This window comes from Taudactylus pleione, unplaced genomic scaffold, assembly GCF_031769625.1.
Source record: "Taudactylus pleione unplaced genomic scaffold, aTauple2 ptg000352l, whole genome shotgun sequence".
NCBI lineage: Eukaryota > Metazoa > Chordata > Amphibia > Anura > Myobatrachidae > Taudactylus > Taudactylus pleione.
In genome coordinates this window covers 9,002,951-9,020,643 of record NW_028284753.1, presented here as the reverse complement: position 1 = coordinate 9,020,643, position 17,693 = coordinate 9,002,951, and the positions used below count along the sequence as shown (strand labels likewise).

The following is a 17,693-nucleotide window of genomic DNA, read 5'->3' as shown; positions in this document are numbered from 1 at the left end:
CGGGGTATAGGAGGAAGGACCAGAGCATCCTGGGATTGAAAAGCTTTGCAGACTGTCCGGTCCTCCAGGTCCTACCTACACCCCAATGTCTCCCTGTGGAACCTATGGACTTCGAAGAAAGAGAGTTAACAAAGGTAAGTTTTACCATAACTCTCCTTTTCGCAGCCCTGCTAAACATGTGTAAGGTAAGGATGTGTGTAAGGTAAAGTGGGCATCCTTATGTTATGTTGAGATTGCATTGCGATCGCAATGGATCAACATACTTTCGCAGTGAGACTATTGCATTCGCATCTGCGTTCCTTGCTCAATAAGGCCCTGTGTTTCCAGGTTTTGCATTGGCAAACCCAATTAAGCGATGCATTTCCTTGGCTACAAGTAGAAAACCCGGCAGTGTTGGGAAACCCTTTTGTTACTGCTTCATCTGTAAAGCTTCTCTGTATTTATCAATTATTTCCCAGTCTTATTTCATTACAGTTCTGATCCCAATTTTAAAGTGCAATGGGATATACAGGCTCTATATACTGTAAATAAATGTTAATAATATTACAGTTGTAGATACACAAATACAATTTAACCTTGTAAACTTGCTAGCACTCTCAGAAGGTAAATTGTATCTGATTTATCTGAAGGGCCCTACATACTACTAGACGATATTTTGAATGATTTGGCTGATCCCGACTGGACGACAAATCGTTCAAACACACTATGCAGCTTCTGCTTGGTCATTCGTTGCATCTTCAGATCTTTTGTACATGCAGGAAGATCTGTCAATCTATTTAGTGCTTCCCCTTAGATCGTGCAGTGTGTATGCACTACCAGATGATCAGGCAATATGGTTACATTATATAGTTAACGATGTAACCAATAAATGATGCAAGATATGTTGTTTGGTCGTTTGTTACATTGCACAATGTGTATGCACTAGATCGTTTCCCGAAAGCTCAGTATTTTGCTTGTGAGATGTTTTTTTTTCTAAAAATTCTGGATTTTAATAAAAATGTATTTGAACTAATGTTGTAAAATTTAAAATCTGCAGTAGGTATGTAAAACTGGTCTGTATTTGTTTTTAAGCTGCCAGTTTGTCTTCTCAGTTTAACTAGTTTCTAACCAACCTGGAATATACAGGTTGAGTCTCCCATATCCAAAATGCTTGGGACAAGGGGTATTTTGGATATCAAGAAAGAAGTATTGTGTCTTTGTTGGCGCACATATGAAGAAATAATAAATAAAATATAACTTTTATTATATGAATGTTAAGAAAAAAAAATAAAAATTTTTACTTCGCCTTATTAGTGAAATATTCCATGAAAATAATAGTATTGAAACAAACGTGTATCATCAATTATTGTTGTTAAATTATTAGTAGAGACAAATGTACTATTAATAATTTAATAACAATAATTGATCATACACGTTTGTTTCAATACTATTCAATACTATTATTTTTTTCATGGAATATTTCACTAATAAGGCAAAATTATTTTTTTAACATTCATAGAATAAGTTATATTTTATTTATTATTTCTTTATATCTGCGCCAACAAAGAGACCACACTTTTTTCTCTTCTTTCTTTGTATACTTCTATCTATTGTCCTTGGCAGCACCCCCATAGAGTGACTATATATTGTTGTAGACTGTCTAATTGGAGCTATTATACAAATATTTTTCTTGACCTAAGCCTAGTGCAGAGGTGTTTCCAAAAACCCCAATCCCTAGTTTAATAGTATTTTGGATACCATAATGATATATCTTGGGAATGGGACCCAAATCTAAACACAGAATGCTTTCATTTTTATATACACTTTATACACACAGGGCCTGATTCAGAACCGGACGCTCTGACAAGAGCGCTCGCTCTGAATCAGTGCCCTCCTACCTTAAAATGGAGCGCCCTCCTGGCTGCTCGCATAGCTGTGGGTGACCACCCACAGCATATGCGAGCAGCCAAAAAGATGGACAAGACCATCGCGACCATAGGGCTTGCGACGAGACCCTTGTGGTAGTGTCTCGTTGCCGCAAGCCCTGGAGTGATTTTGGCTCTATCAGAGCCAAAATCACTCCCACTGACATCACTAGTGATGTCAGTGGGGCCGGACTCAGACGGTAGGCGTTCCCATGGGAACGCCTCCGTCTGGCAACCACGCCCACTAAAGTGGGCGTGCTGTCAGTCACCATCGACAGCACGCCCCCTTTAGTGCGAGACCCATAACGACGGCTTGGCCGTCGTTATTCGGGTCTCGCGCATGCGCACGACGGAGCTCCCTCCGTCGTGCGCATGCGCATTGGGGGAACAATGACCCGCTTGCAAGCATCCTGCGCTCGCGAGCGGGTCTGAATGACCCCCACAGCCTGCAGATAATAGTATACAATATTTTTAATAATGTTGTGGCTCAAACAAAGTTTGTGTACATACATGAAATGAATTTATGTTTGATATACACCTCATACATACAGCCTGAAGGTTATTTTATACTATATTTTTAATACTTTGGTGTTTTAAACAAAGTTTGTGTACATTAAACCATCAAAAAGCAAAGATTTCACTATCTGAGAAAGACAGAGAGAGAGGCAGAGAGAGAGAGACTTGTTTGATAATAAATATGTTCACGTAGGCAGAGGCGTCACGGGGTCTGGTGACACCACTGCGCACTCTGAGATGCTGGGCTGTTCCCGGAGACTGGGAATCAGCACTGTCGGCTCCTCTTCCATGACGGGAGCTGGGTACTGCAGGAGAATGTCACACTGCAGCACCTGGCTCCTGTTGCTGCAGAGGAGCCTGCATTTGGTATCAACCCCTCCAAGGGTGTGGCCCGCACCCTCCTCATGATGCCATTGCACGAAGGTCTAGTTTTGGCATTTGCTATTCCTACAGTTTTATTTTATGCATTATTTTGCTGATTAAAACCATCTGACCTTTCAATTACATTTGTTTTCTCTAGGTGGAGCTACTCGCATGACCGTCTCACTTGTAGTCATCATGTTTGAGTTAACTGGTGGACTGGAATACATTGTACCATTAATGGCTGCAGCCATGACCAGCAAGTGGGTGGCAGATGCTTTGGGAAGAGAAAGCATTTATGATGCCCACATACACCTAAATGGATACCCTTTTCTAGAAGCCAAAGAAGAGTTTAGCCATAAAACACTTGCCATGGACGTCATGCGCCCAAGACGTAATGACCCAAGTCTTACCGTCATTACTCAGGACAGTATGACCGTAGCAGACATTGAGACCGCAATTAATGAAACGACATATAGTGGCTTTCCTGTTGTAGTTTCTCGAGAGTCTCAGAGACTTGTGGGCTTTGTACAAAGGCGAGACTTGATCATCTCCATTGGTAAGAGCACCTTTTAACAAGCCCCATAAGTTGCACAGTTTTGTTATTTTGTTTCCCCCCCATTTGCTGTAAGAAAAATATATAACTTCACCCTTCTGGTATCATCACTGTACTTCTACATTACTTCACGTGCTACCAGAGGATACCATGGTGTTCAGAAACCTACCTGGCACATCTGCATGTTTATCAATTTGTTCTTAATACAGAGAAGGAAATCTCAACAATCTGGGGGCCTGAATCAGAGATTTTTGCAAAGATGATATTTACACAGATGGCGCAATTGCATTGTAAATACGCTCGTACAGGGGAAACAACCTCAAAGTGAGTGACAGGTAGTCAGCATTTGGGGGTGGTAACAAGGGAGTGGTTAGAAAAACGCAGGCGTGTTGGAACGTTTAAATGCTGTTTCATTGGCGTGCATAAATTAGCTATTGCAATCTCCTTCACAGCATGAGAGCTATCTGCGTGTCAGGATAACTGCAGTGTTTGGTGTTGGCCAGACTCTGCTTACATGCCGCGTTACTTACCAGTGTTTACACTATTGCACATCGTCGGGCAGATATGAGAAGGCAGCAGTGGGTGCCCCTATACTCTCCTATGCTTTGGAAGGCATTAGTATATTTTAGCCACTGCGATGCGTGAGAGAATGCAGTTGCGATTATGTTAGCGTAAATCTCTGAATCAGGCCCTTAGTTTGTTAAACATTGTCTCAGGAAATCACAATTGGAAGTGAATTGGAATGTACCAATCTCATAAGATGTGGCAAATTAATACACATGAAATGGAGAGAGACGAAGGGAATGATTTTCCCTGATGGGCTTTGCCAAAGACAAGTGTCAAGCTGCCAATATTTAAAATAAATATACAGTACCTGGTCGGTTGGCACTATCGTTCACGTCTATATTTGTCAGAGTTTAGCTGAGTGATATAGGCTAATTTCACATAAGTGTTTATTGCATACACAGATTTTTACCTTAAAATATATATACAGTATATATTTCTTGAAACGTTGAAAGTACACCCAGCCCCAGTGGGTTTATTATATGGATGTGTATTAGATAGGAGTGCAGTCCTGGGAACCTAACTCTGTTATTTTGATTGAGACTGGCACCCTATCTTTTTATATATATATATATATATATATATATATATATATATATATATATATATATATATTATAAGGGCACAGTCGTGCCTTTACATTAAGGCTGCATCTGAAAAAACGGATTTCTCCATAGCGAATTCCGAAGGGGGGGGCAGGGTGTTCAAGGGGCTACACCTCAAAAGCTATAGGAGATACGGATCTGAAATTGGGTAGGGGCAGGTAGAACTGTCGCACGGTGCTGCATGCCAAATTTCAGGGCAAAAACATAAAAAATGAGGATTTGGGAGTAATCTAAATCTCCAACTGTCAGTTTTTCTGACATTGTCAATTAGGAAACCTTTTGTGCAGTTGTCTATGGGGGATTTTTGGGAAGGCAAAACTAAAATTAGGGGTGGAATTTAGACTTTGGGTTTGTTTTATTAGGTAGCTATTGTGCCAGGGTACATGCTTTTCGGGTTCAGGTGAATTGGAAAGTTACAGTTTTCAAACTATTACCTCAAGAATGTGCCATTATAAAGATAGGACTTTTCAACTTTGTTGCGCAGCCGCAGTAGGAGCTTCCAGCAGGTGTAGTCATAGTGGCTTCACTTGGGTGCAGCAAGATGGCCGTCGTTTGCGGGCGGTAGCGGGCAAAGCAGCGGCGGTGGGGACCTCGGCGGGTTGCGGTTGTCGTCGGGGGTGCGGGTGTTGGCGGCGGAGGGTCCAGCGGCGGTGAGAGCGTTGGTGGCGGGCATGGACCCGAGAGGATTCAGACTCCGCCAGCCATTATGCCAAATACGGCAGTGGCGCCCATTTCAAAAATGGCGCCTCTGCGCTATTTTTGAAATTCAAAGATGGCCGCTGCTAGCCAATCACGGCTTGCGGCAGCCATCTTTGAATTTTAAAATGGGCGCCGCTGCCGTACTCTGCAGAATGGCTGGCGGAGACTAGATTCTCTCGGATCCATGCCCGTCGCCGACACCCGTACAGGCGCCGGTCCTGCAGCCGCCGCCGCCGATGACGTCGTGAGCCGCGTTTGGCTCGCGGCGGCCATCTTTGATTTTCAAAGATGGCCGCCGCAAGCCAATCACGACTCGTGACGTCATTGGAGGCGGCGGCACCTGCAGAGGACCATAGAAGCCCTGGGGAAGTTGCAGCCACCCCCTAGGCGAAGATTCCGAAGCCCTGGCGGGTTGGCGCCCGCCGGGGCGAAGACACCGGAAGTTCTAGTGGGCGGCGGCCATGCAAAAGACCTGACACAGGCTGCCGCCACTGGGTGAAGAGGCCGAATCCCTGGCGGGTTAGTCCCCGCCAGGCGAAAATGCCTAAGTTCTGGCGTGGCGGCGGCCATGCAAAAGAGCTTAAAGGCCGCCGTCTCCCAGGTGAAGACCTGCAAAATAAAATATTACAATATTAAAGTCTGTTGTGTTATTTAAAAAAAACATTTTCAGAGTAGCAGTGGGCCCTAATGCCCAGCATGCTGGTACTTGTGGTTTTCCAAGTACCAGCATGCAGGGAGACATGCTGGGACCTATAGTTCACCTGCAAAAGAAAATATTGTTTAAAATGCACCACACAACACAATCAACCCAGCACCCACCACCCAGGGGTGCTGGGATAGCCCCGGACTATCAGCCTGGGCCTGGGGTGCCCTGAGGAGGGGGATCCCTTTATTGGGGGGGGGTCCCGGGCTCCTCAGGGATACCCGGCCCGGTGAAAGGGCTCCCCTGGCTATGGCATCAGCCCCCGTTAGAAATAGTCCGGGACTGGTCCTGGAGAATACAGGGGGACCCTACTCATTTTCCCCCCTGTATTTCCAGAACCAGGACTGGATCAGAGCCCAGTGCTGCTTGCACAACTTACGGGGGACCCTACGTCATTTGTCCCCCGTACTTTGGCAACCAGGGCTGGTTCTGATTAGCCCGGTGCTGGTTGTGCTTAAATATGGGGGAACCCTATGTCATTTGTTCCCTGCATTTAAGCACACCCATGACTGGCTGCCTGTGTTTAAAAAAAAAATTAAAAAAAATGGCATGGCCCCACCACCCAGAAAAACAACCAGCCCCGGGCTTTGGAGCTAACTAGCGGTCGGGTGATGCTGCGGCTGGGGGGCCCGGTGAAAGGGCATCACACCCCTGCTAGACGGGAGTCCGGTGCTGGTTTTGGAAAATACAGGGGGGCTGTATGCATTTCCCCCCCCCCCCCCTGTATTTCCAGGACCGGGTCAGAGCCCTGTGCTGGTTGCACCAAATACGGGGGACCCCTATGTCATTTGTCCCCCGTATTTTGGCAACCAGGACAGGATCTCAAAAGCCTGGTGCTGGTTGTGCTTAATAGAGGGGACCCCTACGTCGTTTGTCCCCTGTATTTAGCACAACCAGTACTGGGGCTCCAAAGCCCGGGGCTGGTTGTTTTGCTGGAAGCGGGACAGTTGGAAGGTATGCAAACCAACCTCCTGTGTGCGGTCCCGTCTTCCACCCTCTGTCGCCCACTGATGCCCCCTTTGCACTGCACCACTGCTGCTGCTGCAGCCTCACACACCTACAGCCGTCTCGCTCTCTGCACCTCCCAAACCAACCTCCTGTGTGCTGTCCTCTATTCCACCTGCGTTAGTGTACCATTTTGTTGCCCTTCTTCCCTGCAGGTGGCCTGGTTTGCTCATCCAAACCCTGATAGTTAATACATTTTAAAAATGCTATGAAATTCCATAGACAAAAAACCTTATGGTTTCATATGTCCCATTAAGGCTGCTTAAACATGATCTGAAAATTCACAAAACCTATTGATTTTCTGCCACTCAAACTCCAAAAAGCAATGAAATTACGATCATTAAGGCTGACGCCTTAATGGACGTGTTCCTTGCGCAATACAGATATGGTATGCCATCACACCCTGTGGTTAACGGCAGATTCAGCACTCTCACAGAATGAGATTGCTGTCACTCACAAAATGGTGGAGCTGCTAATTCACAGAATTGTGTGCTCATTGGAATACATAAAGCCTTTTTACTGAAGGTGGTTTCAAAATTCCAATTGAACCAAGATATAGATCTCCTGGCCTTTCTGGGGATCAGCCTCGTCCTCTACTTTCAAATCCTTATGACTTTTTTAATGTTATCCGTGCTTTACGGATTTATATTGAACATGCATCTTCAATTCAGTGTACGAATTCCCGTTTTGGTTGATGCTTTAAAGTAGGGGTGAGCAATAAGCGGCCCGCCAGATGTTGTAAAACTACACATCCCAGCATGCCCTGCCACAGTTTTGCTATTTGGCCATGCTAAAAATGTCATAATGCATGTTGAGATTTGTAGTTCAACAACAGCTGGAGGGACGCTTATTGCCCACCCCTGCTTTAAAGAGCGGTCGGCCAGCATCCAAATGTTCCATTGCGAGATGGCTTAGCTCTGCTATCCGCTGGGCTTACCTGTCTTCGGATGAGCCTGTTCCTAATTCCCTCTGGGCTCATTCTACTTGTGCAGTCGGGGCCTCTTGGGCAGTTCGCCATGGAGCCTCAGTTGAACAGTTGTGCTGAACAACGACCTGGTCTTATGTACATACCTTTACCAAATTTTACCGGTTCCATTCTTTTGTTTCCGGTGACAATAGTTTTGGGCATAAGGTTTTACATTCGTCTTTTTCCTGCTTTTATGCCTGCTTTGTGAAGTCCCATAGTCAGGACTACAATGTCCCCCAAGTAGGATGTAAGAGGAAATTGGATTTTTGTACTTACCGTAAAATATAATCCTTTCTGGGGGACACTGCACTCCCTCCTTGATTTGTTCTTATGTCTTCTATGATCAGGTTGGTCCCTTGTTGCATAGTTTCGGTGGTTCTTTCCTTGTGCGGCTTTGATATGCAGGTTCGGTGGAGGTGAGATGGGCTAGAGGGGGAGGAGCTTATACTTAACCCATTAATGCTTATACTCCTGTGCCAGCCCCTCTGCCCATTGTCAAGACTAGTGTCCTATATTTAGAACTGAATATTAAAGCTGCAGAATCTTAGGACAGGTGTGTGCATCACCTCCCAGTTTCAACCTATACAAAGCAATACAACCAACTAAACCAGTGGTTCTCAAACTCAGTCCTCAGGACCCCACACAGTTCACTTTTTGCAGGTCACCCAGCAGGTGCACAGGTGTATTCATTATTCACTGACTCATTTTAAAAGATCTACAGGTACAGCTAACTATTTCACTAGTAATTATGTGAGGAGACCTGCAAAACATGCACTGTTTGGGGTCCTGAGGACCGAGTTTGAGAACCTGTGAACTAGACAATAGATATTAAAAAGGTTTGGTATTGGATATGGCTTAAACTTGCATTAGACATGATCACATATCCATTTTAATTAGACATGAAACATGGTATAGAAAAGATATATTGAAGTAAAAAAATAAAATAACATTCAAACCACATAGTGTATGCCTTTAATATATATTCATAAATCTGCATCTCTCTTTATCTAATTAATGTAATATAGTTTAGTGTGACTGTTTGCTTTATAACTTCTGATATTGAACTGTCCTTTAGCAAACCTGGCCCATTTGTAAGCTTAAAAAATACACTGTAAAATGTTCTGAGCACAGTTTGTGGCAAAGCTCTGAATAGCTTTCTTAATGCCTTTACATGAAAATCACTACCTATCTTATTTACTGCATTATGTATCTTTTTTATATGCTCTTTTAATTTGAATCCCACCTGACAATATATTAAGCCCCACATTAGCGCCTCTTGTTTCTACAATGTGAATCCCCTGCTAAAAGAATGTTTGTTTGAAGACCATAACATGTCACCATATGTAGTGTAAGCACGCGCCTGGTGTTCCCAACTGTTCAATTAATTTTGATGCTAAATATTTTTACTTTTTATATATATTTTTTTTAATATGTTAATTTTACTTCTTTACATAGGGGGCACTTTAATTGTTCTAGAAAGTTGCTGCCAGCAACATCCCAAATTACATCTCACACCCCATAGAAGTGCGCAGTAGACTTGCAGTTTAGTACTGTAAAGACTGTAGACTGTAAGCTCCATGAGCAGGGTCCTCCTCTCTCATTACCCACTTCTCTTGCACACATCCTCCTCTCTGCCCCCGGACTTCACCACTTCACTGTTTTTGTTTCGCCAGGTGACTTAGAACCGTTATCTGCACCCGCTCTAATAGCTGCAGGTTTCAGCTTACGCTGACTATTTCCATTGCACCCTTTGCATAAGTGGCTGTGTTGAGATTTGTAGTGCAATTTATTACTTGTCTACTGTAGTGCACTGTCCTGTTTTACCCTGTACTGTCTTATTGTTGTGTCCCTTGTATAGTGCTGCGGATCACTTATGATGCCCCATACATAAAGTTTAATAATAATAGTAGAGAGAGATACTCCCCAATGGTTATTTACCTTTATTAGATATGTTGAATTCCATATCGTTATGTCCATAAATAAAAACAGGACGTTTAATACCTATGTTCCACCTTAATTCTTATTGGCTCCCATACACTGATGGGGGGAGAAGACAGATTCAGCAGCATTCCAATTGTGTTATGGGATTATTTTTGGGAAATACAATCAGGATTATTGTTCTTCTTCTTTTTATTTTTTTCAGTAACCCTCATTTCATGTTTTACTAATAATGCAGTATTATTTGGTGAGGAGAAGTCCATTTTAATCCATATTGCTATTTTTTAGTAGAGTAGTATTACAGGCTTTCTTGGACATCATACATTTTTCATACAAAGTGCATTGCTTCGTAAATACTGTTTCCTTCCCAAATGTCATATTTCTCCGGTTTCTCTATCTCAGAGAGTGCCAGGAAGAAGCAGGATGGAGTAGTGAGCGCTTCCAGGATCTATTTCACGGAGCACACGCCTACACCGCCACCTACATCACCGCCCAGCCTTAAACTCCGCACCATTATGGACCTCAGTCCTTTCACCATCACTGACCAGACACCAATGGAAATCGTGGTGGACATTTTCCGCAAACTTGGATTGCGCCAGTGCCTGGTGACACATAACGGGTGAGGTCTGATAAGGACTTGTGTTCTTGTGTAAGAGATAATGACAGCAATTACCATGAGTATATGTAGTTATGCAGTTGCTGTTTGTGCACACCTTGTATGTGTACAGTATGTACACATACAATATTATATTCTATATATTGTATTATATTAGTCCATTATTGCTGCCTGTGTGAAATAATGCAGCACTTGTTCACTGTGTATACAAATCATGCTAAAGGGACACCTGGTGCGTCATGCTGCCATTCATGTAACAGCACATAACACTTTGAAGAGAACACATTGCATCATGTAAAGTATACAGTATAATCCAACTTTGTCATTAAACAAGACAGAACAAATTGTTAAATGAAATTACAATGTAAAAATACCCCAGTACAGGAATTAAACAGATAGCAAAAACCATGCGGCATAACTTCTCCATATAAACCTCCTTAGATCAGCATATGGAAAGCAGAGGGAAAAACCGCTTTGAGCGTGCCATACAAGTTCCAAACCTTTTGTTTGAATGTTATTTGTTAAACAACCCACAATAAGGATGGCTAGGGTTATACCCCAAGCTTTTTTTATACCCCAAGCTTTTTTTAAAACCTGTTTTCCATAGAGCTCCTGGATACTAGGCAACTGTACCACAATAATTTTTCCTGCGTTCCTAACCAGATGTTGAAGTACACCTCGCTCGGCTGTAGTACAGTTACCAAACCAAGTACGTAATACCAAAAGTCAGGACACTTTCAATTGTACTTCATTAAAAATTTAAGAGTGCCTCAAATCTACACCCACCGCCCTTAACCACCTCAATAAAAAAAAAAAAAGAGGCGTTGCCAGGCCTTTTTTTTTTTTTTTTTTTTAAATAGAAACGTATTCAAGGCAATCAGAGTTCCCAAGAACTTAAGACTCTACTACCTCAATGGCCACACCATCCAGACATACTGGATGTTAAGCAATTTGGCAATATGGTGTTGAAAACAGAGCTAAATCCACAAACAAAATCCTAAAATAAGACTTTCTCTGCTGTAAGTGGGTCAGTACAGAATGCAAAACAGTAAGCACAGCATCATCTGATGAGTGATTCACATAATATGCAAATTAAAAAGGTAGCACTCCGCAGAAAAGTATTACTGGATATACCTCCTCACTAACCGTTCAAAACATTTGATAACCAATGGTGTCAAGGCGTACTCGTTTATCGTTTAAACACTTCATTTTACCCTTATTCAAAACTGTATATATTACACAGTATTAAGTGACATTTTTCTTTTTACATGCAGTACTCCTATTTATACCACCAAATGTCATATTGAAGCAGTTGCTATGCAGACACTGGAAACCCCATAGATATGAATGAGAAGATTTAATGTGTAACCATCACCAGCAATATACAGCCTATTCTTGTTTCCACTAAAACAGGGCAACAGTGAATGTGGTGGCCAACTACTAAAATATATGCCAGCATCAGGCTAGAAAAACTCGGACATTCACTCTATAACAGTGGAAAGCAACCTGGTCATCACAGAGCTGGAGTCTAAGTGGGGCTGGGCATAAGAAACATTCAATCCTCCCTCCCCCCCTATAACAACTACCAGCCCTGTGCTGAAAGTGATTTGGCTTTTCCCAGCAACCCTGGTCTGTGGATGCCTACGTTTCCACCCAATGGACTCGGTACAGTGGACCCCTTCTCCATTAAACTAATAAAGTGTAAATAAAATATTTAAACAACAGAAAAAAACAGCGCTCTAAATGATAACTATAAAACATAAATCACATAATACAGAATTTAATCTCGAAAGGATTCATATGCACAAAACAATAAAAAGCAAATATAAATATATAGATGCTGGATATATTTCTTCATAAAACACCAAAAGACCACTTGTGATTATGGACTTTATTCCGGATGCATGCTCCCAATACTACTAAATTGCCGGAAACTTCTACCATTAATTTATGTGGTGACTTTTACCTTCTAATTTTATTCTTTATCAGTCTGGAGATATAGTTTTACATATACACTTTATATGTGCTTTTTTATCGTTTTGTGCATATGAGTATAATGGGGGAAAGGGTAAGTTGGGGATACCCAAGCACAGGTGGAAAGAAAAATAAATAACACAGATTTGTGCAAAACAATATTGTATAACCCACTTTTAGCAGCAATGTAGTTATCCTCAGATAACAGTAACTCGTGTGCGGATGCTCCCCAGAGAGTGCAAGCGCTATAGTCAAAAAGAAAAAAGGGAACTCTCATCTTTTTGGGGGCACACTTAGACAGAATAATAAAATGTACCTTTTATTAATTGCATTTAAAAGTAATTAACACTAAGACAAATAACATGAAATCAAAAGTAGTAAGTGATAAAGTAGCAGAAATATTGATTATCTATACTATAATTCTCTGAGTGTCAATACTCAGTGATTTAGGCAGTAGTCCTATCCAGTAGGTAGAGCGATATCTATATTCCTAAGTAAGTTAGGTGATGGAATGATTATCTTAAAATATCAGCAAAATAATTGATTATACATTAGTCAATATATCATCCCAATGTACTGGTTTGTGATCTCCCAGCACCCACTATTACCAGTAACAAGTTAATAATGTGAGATGCATACTCTAAGCAACAATATTGTTCATGCATATCATAAAATATTTAAACATATGTTATACATATCTCATCAGTGGATAATAAATAATAATATACTTTTGGTTTAGAATAGGTACTCACAGCAGCAATGCAATTCATGCATATCACATAGTGTTCCAGCATATATTCTGATGTACAATTCTCATTAATCTGGGATGTAGAGAGTGTCAGTAATACCCCTTTCAGACATCTCGAGATTCCCGGGAATTTGGCCTGCCTCAGCCAAATTCCCGGGTAGCCATGTCTGTCTGAAAGGTACCTACCCGGGAACACGTTCCCGTGTAGCCGCCCCTTCAATCGACCAGGGTTTTTCCCGGGAAATTACCCTGCTTCTGTCTGAATGGTACTACCCGGGATTTTACTACTCCCGGGCAGCACCAAGCAGCTTTTACATGGAGAAGGACGCTCAGCGCTGCTGGTCATCACCCCCAGCACCGGCCGGCTGTGTACAAAGAACCCCAGCCGGACAGTGGGGGCACCCACCGGCAGGTCTCTACCGCAGCGGGCCGCCCGCCACGCCGGTCGCTGTGTCAACGACACAGGACCCCAGCCGGACGCCGGGAACACCTGTGCTGGAGACCACTGACTGGTCCCAGCCATAGCGGGCCACCCGCACTCCCACTGGACCACCAGGGAATTAAAAGAAATTTAAAAAAATAATAATAAAAAAAAAAATCTGCATTATGATTGGCCGGCTTCCGGCAGCTGAATGACATCATCATCAGCCAGAGAGGGGATAGGCTAGGAGGAGCTGACGGCAGAGAAGAGGCAGGTAAGCAGAAAAACCTTGCTCTTTTCTGAAAGGGGTCTACCTGGGAATTTCCCGGGTAGACACTGTAGTGTGAAAGAGGGGTCTCAACCAAATACCCGGGAATTTGCACAGGAGAAATTCCCGGGTCTGAGCAGGAAATTTCACAGGTTGTATATCTGAAAGGGGTTATAAGTATTCTATAACTTGCCGCCCAACATTATCGGCTTCAAGACATACAGAGTACTATCGAAATTATACAGCTGCTCACTACGTTATTGGATACACACTATGCATGGTAGCACCTCATCCGTAACTTTTCTGTTACTACTTCCTTTTTGTACATAAAATATTGACTTAAGGGTAAAATCTGTTTGAAGTTACTTTAACATAAGTTTGTTTTTTTAGCATAGACACAACATTTCGGGCATCTTCAGAGCTCTTTCTCGTGCAGACTTCAGAAAGACCCCTGGAGATGCCTGAAACTTTGTATTTATTCTAAATAAACAAGTCTTTGTTTGGGCAACATCAACCAGAGTGCCATACCATTTCTTCCCCGGTGTACAGGCGACAGCATGGGCACTCTGACTGGTTTGCGGCTACACAGCCCCATATGCAGCAAGCCACAATGCACTGTGTGTTCTGACATCTTTCTATCATAGCATTAACTTTTTCAGCAATTTGTGCTACAGTAGCTCTTCTGTGGGATTGGAACAGACTGGCTATGTGAACTGCTTGTAATTACTCCACCACCAATTATTGTAAACTGTATTGACCTGGGCAAGTTTTCACCATCAGCCAATCATAAGTGGCTTTTCACATGCTAGCCAATTACCAGTGGCTAGCTTGGGAAACATTTTGTAACTGGCTGAGAGGCCAAAGATTGCCCTGGTGAATTCTGTATGCTCAGTGTGTGTCAGGGCTTGGAGCGAATAATTTTTAATATGTTTTAAATACCAATGGAGTAGTTAGGGTTGGATTTTATATTATTTTCAACTGGTTTACAACTGTGCAAGTGAACTACAATGGTGATTTATGTGTTTCAGTAAAAAAAAATGATGTACAATAAATATAATTCTGTATATTTGTATAAATGGGGATGAGACTTAGGGACTCCATAGCAATATATTTGAGATACTGGTTTGTTAATTTTGCTTGTTTAGATTATTTTATTTTCTGTTATCCCATTACCAGCAGCTCATGTGTTTCAGTATTAAATATTTTTAGTATAAATGGCAGTCTTTGGGCAGATGGGATTTTTAAAAAAAATGTCTTCATGATTTTGGAGGCCCTAGCCCCTCACTGAGCAGGCTGGATCTGGTTCCCAGTATGACAGGATGATCGCAGACTATGGTTTTCTCCTTTATAGTGTGACTGACCCAGCTATTTTAGCCTAGTGCTGCTTTCCATCCTAGCACATGGGCCCAGAATACTTACTATATTTTGTTCTAGTAGGATCATGTTCAAGTTGTATGGCACTTAGGATGGATATGAGTTTTGGTACAACGCTTCCCATTTTTATTTATTACAGCGTTTTACAAGGAATCTCTGAATAACTGTCATTTCATAATTTGCATTAAGAGAGTCCACCAAGTAGTAATGACACATCCTAAATAAATTAACAAATTCTTGCTCTGAAAACAGAAATAGCTGGAGGCAAACTCCTAAATCTTAAATGGCACAATGCAACAAAACTGTCCCTTTAATGCTTGGCGCAGTGTCACAAAACTTACTGTTATATATAAGCTGCTTGTTTTTCATCAATATATTATGAAATAATATGTGGAGGTTGGACTATTAGAACATGTTTTTGTTTTATAGGTTTAAAATGAAAAATAGCAAATGTCCGGAACACATACTCTGGCCTGTAATTTATGACCAATGATAGTTCCTGTGTAGGTGGGAGACCATGCATTTCATACACACAACCCATTGAATTAAAATAATTTCTTAGAAGTTATAGTTGGGTTAGTTAGCCGTGAGACAGCTGTAGTGAATGTGAGAACTGTTTGCTGATTTTAACAGGTCTATATCTGTTCCTTTCCAGGAGATTGTTGGGCATTATAACAAAGAAGGACGTCCTCAAGCACATAGCACAGATGGCCAACCAAGATCCAGACTCTATATTGTTTAACTGAACATTTATTCATGTATTATATGCTATAAATCCTGTGAAGCCATAATCATAACTTTATGGTGTATCTTACACCTTCAGACTGTGAAGAGATGTCTTGCTTCATGTATTGGAGCTACTGGCACCTTGTTGGCGGATCTGCTGATGATACCTGTGCGGGTCCTTACGGATGTTATCACCTGCCCTTTTCTGCATTGACTGAGACCTGTGCTGTTTTGCTGCAGTATTTGTGCATCTGTCTTCTGAGTTGATGCACCTTTAATAATAATCTTATTTGGAAAGAGCTGTAAAGTCATAACAGCAAATGGTATTTTGGTAGACAATATACTTTTAATTAAAAAGAAGAATGCATATATATTCTACATATTTACCTGTCTGTAAAGGTCAGCTAATATCACTGTATGGAGTAATGGAGAACTTTGGTAAGGATTATAAAATATTCTGTGCCAAGAAAGTAATTTTATTTATCATGTCAATACCACTTACTCAGCCTTATTTTACTGTCATAATGAATTGTGCAGTATACAAAACTAATTATTTTGGATAAATTGGTATGTATTTCACGTTGATTTAAACCAGCACTATATACACTTTTGTACCAGGAAATCTTTCATTATGTATCTTCCTTGAATATCTAGATTGGTTTGAAATGTGCAGATTGAAACTACAGTATTCCACATGCAAATTCTTATTTAAGTAACACTGTCTAATTCTTATCTTTAGGAGACTGTATTCAAATTTGCAATTTGTATTTTCTTATCAAACAAGGTTAAACAAATAAAGGGTTATATTTAATTAACCTTATATGAAGTAAAGCATAATCCCCCCCCTTTTCTTTTTTATTTGAATGCTCCTTTTGTTCACACCAACCTGTTTCAGTTCTTCACACCAACCAACTTTTGTGTCGCTGAATAAAACTTTTGTAACATGCAAACATAGTTTACACTGTGATTTTTAGTGTTCTGTTGGGATAAGGCTGCAAAATAAAAATCAAACAGTTTTTAGATCCTAATGATAAAGGTAGTGGAGATAAACCTAGATAGAGATAGATATAAAGTGAAAGAGCACCCAATAGTGTAGGGTTTAGATTAAATTAATCCGACTCCAACATATGCAGCATGCTAAATAAACACGTACCAGAAAGACACAAAGTTATGCTTACAGTATCTGTCAGCTTTACAGACTTTGTTGTGCAGAGATCAACTGGAAGCCATAACTCTTCAAATGTTCCTCATATTGCTGAGGTTGGAATCACACTATCTCAATAAGATGATGGGGTGAGGATTAGGTCCACAATGTTAAAGTACTAAATGTGTGTCAATCTGCACACCAAATTCAGCCACGGCCAAAAGTTCTGAGAATAACACAAGTATTGGTTTTCACAAAGTCTGCTGCTTCAGTTTTTATGATGCCAATTTGCATATACTCCAGAATGTTATGAAGAGTGATCAGACGAATTGCAATGTCCCTCTTTGCCATGACAATGAATTTATGGCCTGATTCAGACCCGTTCGCTAGGCTGCGTTCGCACGTAGCCTGCCGATGTTTGCAATCTGTGCATGCATATAAGACGCAGTGTGCATGCGCGAACTAGGTCATGCGATCAGGAAGCGATCGCACCCTGTACACAGACGCTCTGCAAGCATGAGTGACAGGATGTGCCGTTTGTGGGTGGTGACGGGGTGGTCGATGGTAACGGAGGTGTGGTGGTGCGAACTCAGGCGTGTCTGCAT

At 41.7% G+C, this 17,693-nt stretch overlaps 1 protein-coding gene across 6 annotated transcripts in view; it reads left to right on the top strand.

Annotated features, from left to right (window-relative positions):
• Positions 1-16,894, top strand: part of CLCN5 (Cl-/H+ antiporter 5) — a 97,916-nt gene extending 81,022 nt beyond the window's left edge. For all 6 annotated transcript variants that reach the window (XM_088444258.1, XM_088444259.1, XM_088444256.1 and 3 more), the window contains 3 exons: positions 2,941-3,339; positions 10,220-10,436; positions 15,874-16,894. In XM_088444258.1, coding sequence (XP_088300384.1) covers positions 2,941-3,339; positions 10,220-10,436; positions 15,874-15,964 — 707 coding nt within the window. In that variant the 3' untranslated portion in view covers positions 15,965-16,894. The remainder of the gene's footprint in view (positions 1-2,940; positions 3,340-10,219; positions 10,437-15,873) is intronic.
• Positions 16,895-17,693: the final 799 nt, after the last annotated feature.